The sequence below is a fragment of the Pseudochaenichthys georgianus genome, chromosome 21, assembly GCF_902827115.2.
Source record: "Pseudochaenichthys georgianus chromosome 21, fPseGeo1.2, whole genome shotgun sequence".
Classification (NCBI taxonomy): Eukaryota; Metazoa; Chordata; class Actinopteri; order Perciformes; family Channichthyidae; genus Pseudochaenichthys; species Pseudochaenichthys georgianus.
This window is the reverse complement of record NC_047523.1, coordinates 37,134,909-37,153,335: the sequence shown is the minus strand read 5'-3', so window position 1 is coordinate 37,153,335 and position 18,427 is coordinate 37,134,909. Positions and strand designations below refer to the sequence as shown.

Below are 18,427 nucleotides of genomic sequence, written 5' to 3'. Positions count from 1 at the left end.
ATTGATTACAAATGAAGTTGTCAAAAGAAAACCAAAAGGAGTAAATAGACCAAATATTCTGAGTAAGTTGCAACTCTTGTCAAATCTAGATGTTCTGTGATTACACTTGATAATGTCATTAAAAAACTATAGGCAGAATTTGACTGTTTTGTCCCTGAAACAGTTCTTTAAGAATACTTTGACCAACAGAATATAAGATTGATAGGTTTGTCTTTGTCCTTGCAGATAAGGCCAACTTTTCGCAGCCCCCTTCAGTGGCCATCCTCCCTCTGGGCACCGGGAACGACCTCGCTCGCTGCCTACGCTGGGGAGGAGGTGAGGGACTCTGTCGTGTGTGTGTGTGTGTGTGTGTGTGTGTGTGTGTGTGTGTGTGTGTGTGTGTGTGTGTGTGTGTGTGTGTGTGTGTGTGTGTGTGTGTGTGTGTGTGTGTGTGTGTGTGTGTGTGTGTGTGTGTGTGTGTGTGTGTGTGTGTGTGTGTGTGTGTGTGTGTGTGTGTGTGTGTGTGTGTGTGTGTGTGTGTGTGTGTGTGTGTGTGTGTGTGTGTGTGTGTGTGTGTGTGTGTGTGTGTGTGTGTGTGTGTGTGTGTGTGTGTCCAGAGACGTTAATTAAAATTCAGAGAATCAAATACTTTTCTGTCTTGTGCGGAATAGATTATAGAGTACGGTTTTGACAATTAAAAGTCCAACTATTCAAAATAGGCCTACTATACTAAAGACCTAGCGACATGATGGTACAAGTAAAATGCAGGAATAAGAAAAATAGAAACATAAAATATAAAAAGATAAAACTATTATAATATATAAATATGTGGAGTAAACCGATGTGTGTATGACATGGTGTGGAACCACACTGTAAAAATACTCTGTTACAAGTAAAATGTCTGCATTAAAAATGTTGAAGTAAGTAATTATAGCTAGTATATGTAAGTGGTACCACTTCACAGAGATCAGTGCATAGAATTCTGAAAGGAAATACAGTTCAAGACATGTTTTACTACAAAAGAAGAAGAAGAAAACGACTTTGTAGATGGAGGATGAGTTCAGGAATCTGCAGCCTGAGGGGAAGAAGCTGCTCGGTAATGTAGTCTGGACGTACGACACGGATTGTTCTGGATCTGTTTCCAGATGACTGCAGGGTGAACAGGCTTTGGTTAGGGTTAATGTTGTCCTTAAAGGTCCCCTATTATACTGTTTGTCATTACTTTATTATAGCTCTCAGATATATACAAACATGTCTCTGAAGTGTTTGGCTCCAAACACCAAACAGATCATTGCAGCATTACCCATAATCCCCTCTGTTTCTGCCCTGTTTCAAAAGTGCTGATTCTCTGTCTGTTACTTTAGATGAAAATAAGGAGCCATTCCCCACGCTCCTCTGAGAGATATTTGGTTAAAATGAACACACTAGCTGCGTTCACACCGGAGTACTTTCACCCGTACCTTTCCCCTTTAGTTCCGTTAGTGCCCGTTGCGTTCACACCAAAAAGTTCACTTGGTTCAAGGCACTTTTAGCCCCATGTTTAGTGCCTGCTAGAGAGGTGGTACTCTCCTGGGGGGAAAAAGTGCCCCAGTTCTGATTGGCTGGGCGAATTGCAAACCACGCCCCGTAAAACTCTGAAATGTTTTTTGAAGCCGCCATTGTATTTGCTAGCATTAGCATTATTAGCATTAGCCCCACGCACCAACGGAGAGAGACTAACTTATGGCAACACAAAAAGAAACATGGGAGCGGTGGAGATGAGGAGGTGTCGGCGTTCTGGCGATTTACTCCGGGGACTTCCGGCCGGGGACTCCGGTGGCAGTATACGCCGTGAAGTTGTTTGTTTCACCCTAGTTCAGGATACTTTTGCCAGACAATTCCTTGTTCACAATTATCAAATAAATGGATTCATAAAGAGATATATGTCATACTTATGATGCAAATAAACTGCCAAAGTAAATCCTAAACAAATCAAGTTATTTATTTAAAAAATGTACAGCTGTTGGACATTGACGGATAAAGTATTCTTTATCATTTTAATACTTAAATTTCAAATAGATTCAACAAAGATCCCTGGAAAAACTGATCCAAAATGTCCGCCTGACAGAGAAGAATGAGATTACATTCTTCCGCCTTAAAGCTACTAAAGGGGTTAAAATAGTGATTTATAGATTTTAGTTGTACTCCAAATAGTACAGGGCAAGTTACATTACATGTTAGGCGCTTTTATCCAAAGTGACATACTCAATACTGTGGGCATTCCCCACAGGAGCAATTTGGGGTGAAGTGTCTTGCCCAGGGACACAACGACATGCTGACTGCAGTGGGGTTTGAACCTGTGACCATCTGACCCCCAGACCAAAGCTCTATCTACTGCACACGCCACCATTGTATCTAAATATCTCTGAAGTCTTTTCTTGGTTTAATAAAGGTTGAACAGGCTCACAATGTGTAGGTTATTGGATCAACAGGAGTTTAAACTGACCTCTGTTAGGGTTCATTTCACGGCTAAGATAGTAGCTGTCGTACTCGTCACTAGAATAAAAAGGCAGGCATGTGTGTGCATGTTTACTGGAAATGAAACCTGGGGAGCTCTTACGTATCAGATTAAAAAACATTAATATGCAAAGCACCATTAATTTGTCGCAGTATTTCGGGTCTGTAATTAGAATGGCTGGTTATTACCGTGTGGTTGTTGATGCTTGGAGGACCAGCGGGGAAATTAGCCAGGCTTATGAATGACTTTTTGAGAAGAAGCTTCCGGGTCTGGGGGGCGCCGTTGAATAGATCATGTTTTCCAGAAATAAACATTGAATAAAGTTGCCATTGCTGTTGCCAATTGAATACGTATTGGATGGGTTGGAAATCACTTTGTACACTCATGTTCCCCAATGGATGAATCCAATTGAAAATAATCTCCTAATTTGTATTGAAAACTATCAGCTAGTGCAGGGGTTCCCAAGCTTTTTTCCCAAGAGCCCCCCCAAATGACTCCTGTTGGAAGTTGCGCCCCCCTTGCGTAAAGTTTAAAAGTCTCAAAAAGCTACAACTACCGTCACAAACTGGATGAATGTGAAGTGTGTTGTTAAAGGAGGATGAAAGCGTAATCAAGGAGCACTATTAGAGTGACTTTGATGGTTATTGGACTCAGGATTAATTCATTTGGATTCCCGCTGAATGAAGAAATGAAAGGACGGCGCGGAAGTGGAAACAATTCACAAAGGGATTAAACTGTTTAAACACATGCTCAAAGTAAACCGGATTTTGCCGATGTGTTTGTGGATTAAAAAGTCGTAAATAATCTACAAAATGGAGGAGACCGATCTGATCGGAGCAACTGTGACAAATAATCCAACTGAAACCGGCACGGACAATGACTGTTTTAAAAATGCGCTTATCCAGAAAAGCCTCTTTTGGACACTTTACGGGCAGAAGAAACATTTCTATCAAAGAAAGAATTATACATTTCTGTCTTTTTCTGCCTTTAATACTAACTTGAATTTTTATTAAAATTAATTAATCAATTATTTTGTATATGTTATTGTAATGTAGAGACAAGGCTTTTAGCGACAATCATGTATTGCGTTACAATTATATGTATAAAAAAAAAAAAAGTCTAAATATGATATTTGGCCTCAAATCATCTGAGGCCTGGCTCCCCCCTGCGATCTTTGGCGCCCCCCAGGTTGGGAACCACTGAGCTGGTGGATTGATTCGTTGGATTACAGACGGGTAGAGAAGAAGAACGTGAGGGAAGGGGGTAGGTAGGTCGCAAGGTAGGTAGGGAGTTAAGTAGATAGGGAGAGAGATAAATAGGTAGCGTATTAAGTAAGTTTGTAGGAGGGTAAGTAATGGACATACAGTAGATAGGGAGGGATGGACAAAGGGAGGTAACTAGGAAGGGAGGTGGGTAGATTGAGAGGGATAGCTGAAGGGAGGCAAGTAGGTAGGGAGGAAGGAAGGAAGGTTGGTATTGAGGAGGTGTGAGTAGGTAAGGCGATAAGATGGCAGGGAGGAAAGGAAGGGGCAGGTACAGTAGGTAGGGAGGGAAGGAGGTATGTAGGTAGGAAGTGAGGTTAGTAGGTAAGGAGTTAAGAAAGAAGGGAGGTAAGTAGGAAGGAAGTTAGGTAGGTAGGGCGGTAAGTATATAGGTAGGAAAGTAGGTATGGTTAGGGGGTAAGTTTGTAGAGAGGAAAGTAGTTATTGATGTAGGTAGGGAAGGAGATAAGATGGTAGGAATGTAAGTAGGTAGGGAGCAGCAGGTCAAAGTCTTTAAATGTCCAGTTCTTTGTTTTATGTCAAGTACTTAAAGAACAAGTCAATCTTTTGACGTGTGTTTCAAAAGCTTCTCCGGATGTCTTCTTGTTGTCATCTTTAGATTTGAGACTGTCGGAAACAATTCAAGATCTCCTCAGTGTGTGATGATGTGTGTGTGTGTGTGTGAACACATCCAGCGGGAAAGACAATTGTTTTTATACGAAACGGATATTGTTCCTTCTGAAATGAAGGGCACCAGTTTCTTTTGAGAATATGTAAACCCGTTCATATTTCACACGCGATGCTCCCTGTGTGATCATTGATGTGTCACGCCCTGAAGAACATTTTAAAACATACTTCTGCCTCTTTGCTGATAAGATACCTGGATGCTGAATAGGCTGTCAGCTGTGGAGCAAAGCCTGAGGGCTCCCAGGGGCCCCGTTCTCTGAGCTGGTGAGGGGAGAGATGGCAGCATAATCAGTGCCATCGTGTGTCATGTTTCAACCAATATAGAACACCAATCCAGTTAGATGTGAGCTTTTAACCGAGATGGCAGACGTACACACATCTTTTACTCAAGTATAAGTACAGATACTCGTGTTTAAAAATACTCTGGTAGAAGTAGAAGTACTGACTAAAGTTCTTTACTCAAGTAGAAGTATGGGCTTCGAAGTACCCATAAGTAGCAGCTGCTTTAAAGAGTACCTGACCTCCCTTTATATTAATAGAACAATAATGTCATTGTTAGCTAATGAATGTTTCCATGCTGAACAACGGCAACATGACAACGTTTCCATTGGTCCCTCTTCTTTAGAGAAGACCAGGAAGTGATGGATACACGGATCGTGTTCCAATCAATAGGCACGCAGTGACTCTAAAGAATAATGACCACGCACCAAACACACATTCAGACTAAAGGAACCAGCTGTTTGGGAAATGAGAGAAGTAGAAAGTACAGGTATTTGAGTTCAACATGTGAGAAGTAGAAAGTACAGGTATTTGTGTTCAACATGTAAGAAGTAGAAAGTACAGGTATTTGAGTTCAACATGTAAGAAGTAGAAAGTACAGGTATTTGAGTTCAACATGTAAGAAGTAGAAAGTACAGGTATTTGAGTTCAACATGTAAGAAGTAGAAAGTACAGGTATTTGAGTTCAACATGTAAGAAGTAGAAAGTACAGGTATTTGTGTTCAACATGTAAGAAGTAGAAAGTACAGGTATTTGAGTTCAACATGTAAGAAGTAGAAAGTACAGGTATTTGTGTTCAACATGTAAGAAGTAGAAAGTACAGGTATTTGGGTTAAAATGTAAGAAGTAGAAAGTTAGAAAAACAAGTAGTGGAGTAAAGCACTGATAACAGAAAAATGTACTCGAGTACAGTAACGAAGTGTTTGTACTCCACTACTTCCCACCTCTGGCTTTTAAACATAAACTCAGCCAAAGAAAATCTAGGAAAGGTGGTCAGGAACTTCAATGAACTACGGGTTGATCAATTTGTTTCCTTCTTTAATCTCTACCTCCACATGTGTGGGATTGTATGTCCTTAAATGACCATTTAGTAAATGAGCCCAAGTGATTTCTGTCTTTGCATGTGCCCTTCCGACCAAAAGTATGCAGACATACCTTGTTTTCAAAGATTACACCGTGTGATTGGTAAATGTATCTAATGCCGCAATCTGCTGCTAAAAGAGCCTCCTCTCTTCTCTGAAGGGTTTCCAGATTATTTAGAAACCTGGCTCGAGGGATTTACTCTCATTCAGCTACAAACGCATTAGTGAGGTCATATTCAGGCGATATATCCTGGCCTCAGGCAATGTTAATCCCTAAGGTGTTTGATGGGGTCAAGACGCACTGTAAATACGTAATAGACGTAGCCTGTGGTTTGTGCACGTGGATTATTTTATTGAGATTTTACCTGTTGCTCTGTGTTTGGAGCCACAAGTTACCATATTTGAAAGATTGGAGCTGGAAAGGAGCGAGATCTGGGGATAGATCCTGTTAGCATCATAAGCAAGGTTTATCCGTAATTCAAGTTAACTGTAATTTTAATTTGAGGGGACCTATCATGCACAATGCACTTTTTAATGTATTTTATACATGAACATGTGTCCCCGGTGTGTCAGGGAACTCACGCAGCGTCAGAAAATAAAACCCTCTCTCTTTTCCTCCGTACCCAAATCTCTAAAAACGGGGAACAACAGAGCTGATCCAGATTTGCGTCCGATATGACGTAACATCTGAAATGTGGACCCACGGGCCAATCAGAAAGTTGCTATCTGAAACAATGCCCGACTGTTTTGGACGTAATATGGTCGGTGTTTACATTAGCATCGCTAGCACTCAGAGCTAACCTGTGCTGGAGAGCATGTGTGTGAAGAAGCAGGAAGTAGAAAGGAACTCACCTTGTGGTATAACCGGCAAGAGAGAAAGCCTTTGAGCTCCAGACTGTTTCAGAGATAATCCTTGATCTAATAATCCTTGCGTTTCATCACGGCAGCATTTTAGACGGTATCTGCCAGGTCCCGCATGAGCCGGCATAAGCTCCGCCCCCCTCTTATTTATTTATTTTTGCCTTTATTTATACAGGTGAAAATCTCATTGAGACACACGGTCTCATTCTCAAGAGAGGCCTGTTTGTACCCAGAATCAGCTCTTTTGAAACAGGAAGTGAAATAGAGGGATATGAGGCATGGCTAGAATGGATGATCTGTTTGGTCTTTTGACCAAAACACTTCATAGACATGTTTTTTATTTATTTTTTATATATCTGAGACCAATGCTCTTGCCTAAAAATAGCATGATAGGTGACCTTTAATTTGGATGCTTATTTTGGCTAGCGAAATTCTGCTTTAATCCAAATGTAGTTACCGGAAAAGAATGCTAAGTAAATATATGTTCATCAAAAGGTAACCACACCCTTTATGAAGCGTGTCAGATAATACATTTGTCAGGAAATTGATTCCTGACCTAATAATTCAGTGAGAAGTCGAGTCATCTTCTCACAGACCTCGACACAATTTGACTTATTTTGAAATACAATGCTGTTTGTTTAACTTCCACATTAACGTCACTTTTCAAACTCTGAGGTTTCCCCTTAAATTGAGATCAGATCTCTTTGCCCTCCAATCAGGCTCTTCCAAATCAAACTGGGAAAATGATATCACAATGAACCACGCCTTGTGTTTGAACAGGAAACAGTATTCCCTGAACTGCCACCACGTGTCCCCTCTTCTTCATGTCTCTTCTACATCAACATGTGTCCCCTCTTCTTCATGTCTCTTCTACATCAACATGTGTCCCCTCTTCTTCATGTCTCTTCTACATCAACATGTGTCCCCTCTTCTTCATGTCTCTTCTACATCAACATGTGTCCCCTCTTCTTCATGTCTCTTCTACATCAACATGTGTCCCCTCTTCTTCATGTCTCTTCTACATCAACATGTGTCCCCTCTTCTTCATGTCTCTTCTACATCAACATGTGTCCCCTCTTCTTCATGTCTCTTCTACATCAACATGTGTCCCCTCTTCTTCATGTCTCTTCTACATCAACATGTGTCCCCTCTTCTTCATGTCTCTTCTACATCAACATGTGTCCTCTCTTCTTCATGTCTCTTCTACATCAACATGTGTCCCCTCTTCTTCATGTCTCTTCTACATCAACATGTGTCCGCTCTTCTTCATGTCTCTTCTACATGAACATGTGTCCCCTCTTCTCCATGTCTCTTCTACATCAACATGTGTCCCCTCTTCTTCATGTCTCTTCTACATCAACATGTGTCCCCTCTTCTTCATGTCTCTTCTACATCAACATGTGTCCCCTCTTCTTCACGTCTCTTCTACATCAACATGTGTCTCTTCTACATCAACATGTGTCCCCTCTTCTTCACGTCTCTTCTACATCAACATGTGTCCCCTCTTCTTCATGTCTCTTCTACATCAACATGTGTCCCCTCTTCTTCACGTCTCTTCTACATCAACATGTGTCCCCTCTTCTCCATGTCTCTTCTACATCAACATGTGTCCCCTCTTCTTCATGTCTCTTCTACATCAACATGTGTCCCCTCTTCTTCATGTCTCTTCTACATCAACATGTGTCCCCTCTTCTTCACGTCTCTTCTACATCAACATGTGTCTCTTCTACATCAACATGTGTCCCCTCTTCTTCATGTCTCTTCTACATCAACATGTGTCCCCCTCTTCTTCATGTCTCGTCTACATCAACATGTGTCCCCTCTTCTTCATGTCTCTTCTACATCAACATGTGTCCCCTCTTCTTCATGTCTCTTCTACATCAACATGTGTCCCCTCTTCTTCATGTCTCTTCTACATCAACACGTGTCCCCTCTTCTCCATGTCTCGTCTACATCAACATGTGTCCCCTCTTCTTCATGTCTCTTCTACATCAACATGTGTCCCCTCTTCTTCATGTCTCTTCTACATCAACATGTGTCCCCTCTTCTTCACGTGTCTTCTACATCAACATGTGTCCCCTCTTCTCCATGTCTCTTCTACATCAACATGTGTCCCCTCTTCTTCATGTCTCTTCTACATCAACATGTGTCCCCTCTTCTTCATGTCTCTTCTACATCAACATGTGTCCCCTCTTCTTCACGTCTCTTCTACATCAACATGTGTCTCTTCTACATCAACATGTGTCCCCTCTTCTTCACGTCTCTTCTACATCAACATGTGTCCCCTCTTCTTCATGTCTCGTCTACATCAACATGTGTCCCCTCTTCTTCATGTCTCTTCTACATCAACATGTGTCCCCTCTTCTTCATGTCTCTTCTACATCAACATGTGTCCCCTCTTCTTCATGTCTCTTCTACATCAACACGTGTCCCCTCTTCTCCATGTCTCGTCTACATCAACATGTGTCCCCTCTTCTTCATGTCTCTTCTACATCAACATGTGTCCCCTCTTCTTCATGTCTCTTCTACATCAACATGTGTCCCCTCTTCTTCATGTCTCTTCTACATCAACACGTGTCCCCTCTTCTCCATGTCTCGTCTACATCAACATGTGTCCCCTCTTCTTCATGTCTCTTCTACATCAACATGTGTCCCCTCTTCTTCACGTCTCTTCTACATCAACATGTGTCTCTTCTACATCAACATGTGTCCCCTCTTCTTCACGTCTCTTCTACATCAACATGTGTCCCCTCTTCTTCACGTCTCTTCTACATCAACATGTGTCCCCTCTTCTTCATGTCTCGTCTACATCAACATGTGTCCCCTCTTCTTCATGTCTCTTCTACATCAACATGTGTCCCCTCTTCTTCATGTCTCTTCTACATCAACATGTGTCCCCTCTTCTTCATGTCTCTTCTACATCAACACGTGTCCCCTCTTCTCCATGTCTCGTCTACATCAACACGTGTCCCCTCTTCTTCATGTCTCGTCTACATCAACATGTGTCCCCTCTTCTTCATGTCTCTTCTACATCAACATGTGTCCCCTCTTCTTCATGTCTCTTCTACATCAGCATGTGTCCCCTCTGTGGAAAGAGACTCTGAAAGTTTCAGGAACAAAGATTTTCTCTCTTTTTGATCCATTTCTATAAAAACCTGTCTGAAAATGAGCTGATCAGATTTTGGTCACTTTATGATGTCATAACGATGTGTTGTCTTGTGTAACCATCAGCCAATCAGTAACCAAGGTAACCCCCCCCCTTCCCTTATCACCTGAATCTCCTCCTAGAGCACCATTGAGTTCTTTCTAACCAAACCTCTCACATGCGGCTTTCACACCAGCGCTTTTCAGTTTCTAGCTCCGAGCGGGAGCTTTTCTGGTTCAGCTCCGGTTTCCCTTTTCAGCGCCCGCTCTGTGCACACCGCCCACTGGCGCCCCAGAGCTGCCCCTGCTGCGTCATGACGTCACCGTTTACATTGCTGATTTGCCCCCCAACGGCAGCTCACAACAACAACTGCGTCGGGTCGATGATCGTGTTGCTTTTAATCACACGAAGCCAGAATAAATTGAATAACGACTTCTCCAACCTTATACTTTTCTCCAGAGTGCCGTGGTTCATTGTTTATTCATGTGTTTCTGCAGCATTTACCGACCGCTGCAGTGCTGCTCTTCCACGGGAGTTTATTCTCCCGTTAGCTCCCGGTTAGCTCACACTGCAGCGGCCGCTCTAAAGTATTCACTGTCCGACTCACACAAGCAGCTGATGCATATCCCCAGCTCCCCTTAGCCTAAGTGAATGTGTGTCAGTCTGAATTGACACTGTTTGGTATCACAACGCTGTTATGAAAGTTTCTCTGGTATAAAACGGGTGATGTTACCATAGCAACCGAAGCTAAACTGACTACTTGCATCCGATAGCTGCAATAATACAAAACAACACGTCTGCCTCTCTCCACAATGATCGATAACAGCGAACGGATGGTCAAAGTAAGGCACAAATAAACAGAACCACACGAAGCCTGGTTAGTGCTGCCTGACTTTATAAAGTGTGTTTATAGGCACTACTGCTTGTAGGCAGGCATAACAGTCGACCCATGGGAGGTGGGTTTAGTTTCCTGCACGCCTCGACGTAAGAGAGACGTAAGCGACGTCACCTCTTAGCTCCAAAGCTCTTGCCTCTGGACCGACAATTTTTTGGAGCTGGAAATGAAGCGGATTCCGGAGCTAAGAGCCGGCGCAGCTCCGGTGTGAACAGGAAAACCCGGCGCTTTTCAGGCTCTAGCTCCGAGCCGGAGCTGAAAAGGCGCTGGTGTGAAAGGGGCATCAGAGGGGCGTGGGGAGGGGCTCCTTATTTTCATCTAAAGTAACAGACAGAGAATCAGCACTTTGGAAACAGGGCTGAAACAGAGGGGATTATGGGTAATGCTGCAAAGATCCGTTTGGTGTTTCGAGGCCAAACACTTCAGAGACATGCTTTCTTTATATCTGAGACCTGTAATATATTGATGAAAAACAGTATCATAGGGGACCTTTAAGATTTCGCTAAAACATAACGTTTCTTTTAAGTACACACTACGCAGCAATGGACCTGTACTATTTACCATTATTACGCATCCTCTCTGTCCTTTTGTCCGGGCTTCATCTTGTGTTCTTACTCATCGTTCCTTCCCCTCTTGTTGTTGTCTGCAGGTTACGAGGGCGGCAGCCTGCTGAAGTTCCTCCGGGACATCGAGCACAGCGCGGAGGTGGTGCTCGACCGCTGGAACATCAACATCGTCCCCGATGACAAGGAGGAAAAAGGAGACCCCGTTCCCTACAGCATCGTCAACAACTACTTCTCTATTGGAGTGGTAAGCTAGCTGAGCGTTCCACATTAAGTCTGACTGATTCTATTTCCCGGTGTGGCTCGAACATGCTGGGTACCGTTGGGAAGTTGGGTTTTAAAGGGTCTTCGGTTTGAGTTAATTTACTAGATACTTCTTAAACAACCTGAAACTATACAAGGCAAACACAGGAATGGTATGTAGGGAGGCACGTAGGTAGATATAAGGAGAAACTATTGAGTACTATTGGATCGATTTCAACAACATTTGGTACAGATCTCCATGTTTCCCATTGGATGAACTCTTAGTGCTTTGGTGGTGCCCTGACTTCTCCTCTCGTGTCACCGGCAGGTCAAACATTCAATTTGTCCCGTGAATTATCTCATCGTAAAGTTCAGCAGACATTCATGGTTTCGAATCCTACTGACCTTGCGGATCCTTTAGTAACCTTGACATGTTTTATCTTTTGTCATATACCTTTGTATTCACGTTAATGTCCCCCATGATCTAGTTACTAAATATACTTCTTAAAGAACCTGCAACTATATTAGGCATGCACAACTATGGTCATTTCCAACCTACATTAATTTTGATTTTGAATACAACCGGTATTGGTTGATAATGTTTGCTTCATCAGCTTCTAAGATGTGTCCTTTTCGTGCTTAATTACAATGAACAATCCCTTTTCCTCTGACTCTAACATCTATTTGATTAGATGCCAACGCATTTCAAGCATGAAGGTCTTTGTGTCATTTCCATACGTACCTGCAATCGGAAACAGAGTTCAGAGGCAGAGGATCATTAAAGGGAAAACATGTCTGATTATCCTTATACAAAAATAAGGAACATTACGTTAGGAAATCATCTAAATAAATGACCTAATGTAATTTGGAAGCGGGGATCAGTATAAACATAACATTGTAACTAATTAAACACTAAAACACACTTGATAAAATCTACTAAATAACTAAATCTACCCAACATCCCACCCTGAGACATGTGGCAACAATAACAACACGGCGGGAAGATTACCTGGTCTGTGTGGATTCGAGCAATTAGCAGATTCATCAGTGACTTTCTGCTCTCTCCTGGGCAGGGTCCCTCTTTAATTGGACGAAAGAAACATGCTGCCAGGTCCCAGTTGCTTAGCAACCTTTTTACCTTGTCCTGCTGGAGATACTGGCTCAGAGACATTTATAGAGAGGTGACAGAAAAAAAGCCTTTTGAGAAGTTATCGCTGTGCTGCTCGGCTCGTTCGGCTTCAAAGAGAGGATTTGTCTGCACTTTGCACCGCAGCAATGTGTGGCTTCTGCTTTTATTCAGGACAAAAAGCCAGCCGCATATGTTCATTTATTTAAATGAACTCCACTTTCATCAATATACAGACTTTGCATGCACCCTATAAATAATAGGCACTTTATTTTTCCCGTGAAACTAGACATTGTGAGCGACTTGATTCACATACCAGCCAAACGCATGATGTATACAGTGCAGCGCATACGCATGGATATAAATGACATAAACAGTGATGACATGTGTGTGGAGAGGACATATGTGCGCAGTTAGAAGTAAAAAGGGTTTTGGCAAGAAGAGGATGAAGCACTGATGCTATATAACTGCACCCCCACTGGTATTTGCATACGCGTCAGCAGAGCGTCTCAGAGAAATGCAATGACATACTGTTCTTAAAGTCACTGCCATATGGGCTTCATCTGCATGTTCGTATGTGGACCTTGTCCTGGTTGAGCACATGTTAATCCAAGATGCAGCACTAAAGGTAGAAGATTATATTAATGGGTTGTTTTGGTTGTGGTTTCGAGGTGATGGTGCTTGAAAAAAAAGTTGTAATGTCTGCAACTCGACTTCAAACTCCTTTGTTAATGATTCCAAATGTTAAATATACATTATAAGATCATATGGTATGATGCAATCGCATTTGTTTACGCTCTCGCCTTGCTGAAAGGATGTAGGTTCATCCTGGAAACACTGAGAGTTGGAGACAGGTGCAACATGATGTAATATTTGCATCCAGGGTTTCTCACTAGAATTCATTGTGAATCGATGTAACAGACGTGCATACTCTCACTTCTATCTCGTCAAATACAGCAGATGGTCTGTCACTGACGTTAACAGTCTTTTAGCATTCTTTTTAATATGCTTAGCATTATTTTCTTTTTTTCATTTCAGTCTTTATTTCGAACAGATTAAAAAATAACAAATAAAAAATAACAAATGTGAAAAACAGAATACCTTATTGTTATAATACAGTATTTATCCACATTCATGGTAATATTTGTAAAACAAAAAAAAGTCTTCATATTAATAATAATAATAATAAATCATATGTGTCCGAAAGGGAGTAGGAGGAAGCAAATGCTTATTACCGTACTTCTCGGACTATAAACCGCGACTTTTTCCCCCATGTTGTTTGTACAGCTAACGGCCACTAGGGAACCTCCTAAATCTATGGATTTTACAGGTAAAATTAACCACCACTCTATGGGCTCTAGGACCGGTCCGCGCCCGCCACCTCTAAGCGGCGGGCTCCAGCAGGAAAAGCTGGAGGCCGGAAAAGAGTGAGACAGGTAGCGCGCCAAAGTGAAAGTGGAACCGAGAGACAGAACGAGAGCAAGACAGACGGACAATGTAGCTGCTGCGGCTTATATGCAGGTGCGCTTTATAGTCCGAAAAGTACGGTAATTCCCACCCCTTACTTGATCAACGATTGTCCTTTAAATAATTATGCAAGTTATTCCTACATACATTTACATTTATACATACATATACAATAATTTCTCATCTTCAATCACCTTTCTTCATTCTCATATTTCTCCAAAAAAGTGTTTCTGTACATCCTTTTAAACTGAATTATGCTCGTGCTTTGTTTGAACTCCTGCTCCAAACCGTTCCATAAAATCACCCCACCGTTACCTTGCATGACGTGAGTTGATTATGTTTTGGTAACGTTTAGTGTTAGATCATGATTTGGGTTCAAATAAGTAGGTTTCTTATGTGACTTTAGTTATGCATGTGACACATTTAAGTACATTTCATAAGTTTACTTGAGTAATAATAGGTCAAGGATTTTGGTTTCACGTGAATAGTGGTTTCCTGGATCAAAAGTCCCGTGTTGGTTTGAACCATCCATTCACCCCAATGACGTTGTTGCTATTTTACTCTGCTATTATAACTACGGACAGTTGCAACCTTCCATTTGATTGGTCACACACACACACACACACAGTTACATTGTGTCTCTGCATTTAGTGTGTGCATCACAGTATCAGGAGCAGTGGACAGCTACTATACTATACAGCCACTATTCTTTCACACACACATACAGGTATTGGGCCGAGGGCGACACCGTACTTCCGGTTTCCGCCATTTCACGCGAGGTGCAAGCAGAATATCATAGTCTATTGCCTTAATCAATATCTAGTCAACTCTAAAATACCACATATATGCAATGGCATGGTAATATTATTGTGACAAGTGGTGTTTCCAGAAGATAGACGTAGATGCAGCCAAAATCGACGCAGTCTGTAAGGGCAATCCGACAACCCACACAGCTCTAGTTTACGCTGGTAACGACCTAGAGCACACCCCTCAAGTCCAGAGATGTAATGCGAAGACATGCAGCGATTTCTTCGGTCGTTAATTCAGAAAAAAAAACTAGTGCGCTCTGCCTGGCTACGTTAGCTAGCTGTTTATATTTGCACCTCCAGGAAAATGGCGTATTTATATATATATATATATATATGGCACGCGTTGCATTGTGGGTAGCTCGTGACGTCACTGTGTGAAAGAATATGTATACATAACAGGATATGGGAGCGACACAGTTTGACACTTGACTGACCAATCTGCTTTATTTTTTATTTAAAATGTTGATGACTTTGGAGAACGCACTAAAAAAACGTGTTTATTCCATTTCCTTCATAAAGCATTTGCATAGTCTTCTGTAACATAATGACATCACTATGTAACACTTGCGATCTATTGGCTAGCGCTCCAACACATTGTACGTGAGAGGCTTGGGGGCGAGACATCTCTTAGGGCTTGACCAATCACAACAGAGCCGGCCAACTAACCAATAAGAGCAGGCTGGGCTCTGGTTTCAGACAGAGGGTGAAAAGAGGTGCTGCAGCACAGGCGGTATGAGCACAATAAAGAGCTTTTTTAACTTTAAAGCATGGAGACATGTAGAGACACTAAATACTGATATACACCTGAACATCAGCAGGAGAGGACTCTTTAAAGTAGAGACACTACATACTGATATACACCTGAACATCAGCAGGAGAGGACTCTTTAAAGTAGAGACACTACATACTGATATACACCTGAACATCAGCAGGAGAGGACTCTTTAAAGTAGAGACACTACATACTGATATACACCTGAACATCAGCAGGAGAGGACTCTTTAAAGTAGAGACACTACATACTGATATACACCTGAACATTAGCAGGAGAGGACTCTTTAAAGTAGAGACACTATATACTGATATACACCTGAACATCAGCAGGAGAGGACTCTTTAAAGTAGAGACACTACATACTGATATACACCTGAACATCAGCAGGAGAGGACTCTTTAAAGTAGAGACACTACATACTGATATACACCTGAACACCAGCAGGAGAGGACTCTTTAAAGTAGAGACACTACATACTGATATACACCTGAACACCAGCAGGAGAGGACTCTTTAAAGTAGAGACACTACATACTGATATACACCTGAACACCAGCAGGAGAGGACTCTTTAAAGTAAAGACACTACATACTGATATACACCTGAACACCAGCAGGAGAGGACTCTTTAAAGTAGAGACATTACATACTGATATACACCTGAACATCAGCAGGAGAGGACTCTTTAAAGTAGAGACATTACATACTGATATACACCTGAACATCAGCTGGAGAGGACCCTTTAAAGTAGAGACACTACATACTGATATACACCTGAACATTAGCAGGAGAGGACTCTTTAAAGTAGAGACACTATATACTGATATACACCTGAACATCAGCAGGAGAGGACTCTTTAAAGTAGAGACACTACATACTGATATACACCTGAACATCAGCAGGAGAGGACTCTTTAAAGTAGAGACACTACATACTGATATACACCTGAACATCAGCAGGAGAGGACTCTTTAAAGTAGAGACACTACATACTGATATACACCTGAACACCAGCGGACTCTTTAAAGTAGAGACACTACATACTGATATACACCTGAACATCAGCAGGAGAGGACTCTTTAAAGTAGAGACACTAGATACTGATATACACCTGAACATCAGCAGGAGAGGACTCTTTAAAGTAGAGACACTATATACTGATATACACCTGAACATCAGCAGGAGAGGACTCTTTAAAGTAGAGACACTACATACTGATATACACCTGAACATCAGCAGGAGAGAACTCTTTAAAGTAGAGACACTACATACTGATATACACCTGAACATCAGCAGGAGAGGACTCTTTAAAGTAGAGACACTACATACTGATATACACCTGAACATCAGCAGGAGAGAACTCTTTAAAGTAGAGACACTACATCCTGATATACACCTGAACATCAGCAGGAGAGGACTGTTTAAAGTAGATACACTACATATTGATATACACCTGAACATCAGCAGGAGAGGACTCTTTAAAGTAGATACACTACATATTGATATACACCTGAAAACGAGCATGAGCGACACACTTGAGAAGTTTTAAGGCGAACAAAGTCTTATTTACATTTTTCATGAGCTTTGTTGACAATAGAGGAAATAAACAACAGCACCAGCTTCACTCTTTAATGTGTTTGCTGTCTGTGTGAAGCTGCGTCTGTTTTCTGACAAACACTCCAGCGCTTCACGGCCATTAAACACATGGCCACGGTGACAGATGGCTGAGGATCTGAGAGCACGACACCCGAGCAAACCAATCTCTGACTCACACCAATGAGGTAGCCATTAGTAACCCTCAAATCTGGTTTACTTACCATACAGGGTTTGCATTTCCTGCCATCCCAGCGCAGGGTTTGGTTGCCGGGGAGACGGGAGGCTGGCAAGGCCGAGTCTGAAAAGCTTGCACCGTCATCTGTCCTTTATCTCGCTGACTTAATGTGGATGATATGGTGTGGAGCATGTGGTGGGCTCTCAGAGCTGTACATCAGAGGGTGCATTATTCAATATATTCACAGATTTGACATGACAAAAACAGTTTGGTAAGGTTTTTACATTTGGAAAATAATCAGACTTCAGAAATTATGTATATTATTGTGCTTTTTTATTGTGTATTTTTTATTGCGCTAATGGAGCACACGTGTGGAACTCGCGCCGGAAGTTGTGGCACAATTCCATTGTACACACCGACGTTAACAGCAGCCCCGTCTGTGCGACCGGCTCTGTCGTCCTGTGATCGAAGCGCCTCCTGGAAATGCTTCACAAGTCCGCCGGTACACAAATGCGCTTAGTGAGACAAGTGACGGTACGCATTTCAGATGTTTGCCGCATACCAGTTATGTGCACCCCTGGATATAGCAATGGCTTTCAAACAAACATAACGTTTTTCATCCTTTTAACTGCAGAAGAGACACCTAGCTGAGTTTTACAAAAATCCACTCACAAACAGCTCTTATTCCACATAAGCAGGTACAATCCACAGTTTCCTTTGCTGAATGCTAGAAAACTAAATATGAGAGGACTCACGCTATCTTTAAGTACTACTACACAGTTACAAAAAATAAAGTCATTTTAGACGTACAGTGGGGCAAAAAAGTATTTAGTCAGCCACCAATTGTGCAATTCTCCCACTTAAAAAGATGAGAGGCCTGTAATTTTCATCCTAGGTACACCTCAACTATTAGAGACAGAATGAGAAAAATAAAATCCAGAAAATCACATTGTCGGATTTTGAAAGAATTTATTTGCAAATTATGGTGGAA

At 41.9% G+C, this 18,427-nt stretch overlaps 1 protein-coding gene across 2 annotated transcripts in view; it reads left to right on the top strand.

Annotated features, from left to right (window-relative positions):
- LOC117466963 (diacylglycerol kinase beta) overlaps positions 1–18,427 on the top strand; it is a 170,278-nt gene that overhangs the window by 74,518 nt on the left and 77,333 nt on the right. For both annotated transcript variants that reach the window (XM_034110501.2, XM_034110500.2), the window contains 2 exons: positions 226–315; positions 11,337–11,497. In XM_034110501.2, coding sequence (XP_033966392.1) covers positions 226–315; positions 11,337–11,497 — 251 coding nt within the window. The remainder of the gene's footprint in view (positions 1–225; positions 316–11,336; positions 11,498–18,427) is intronic.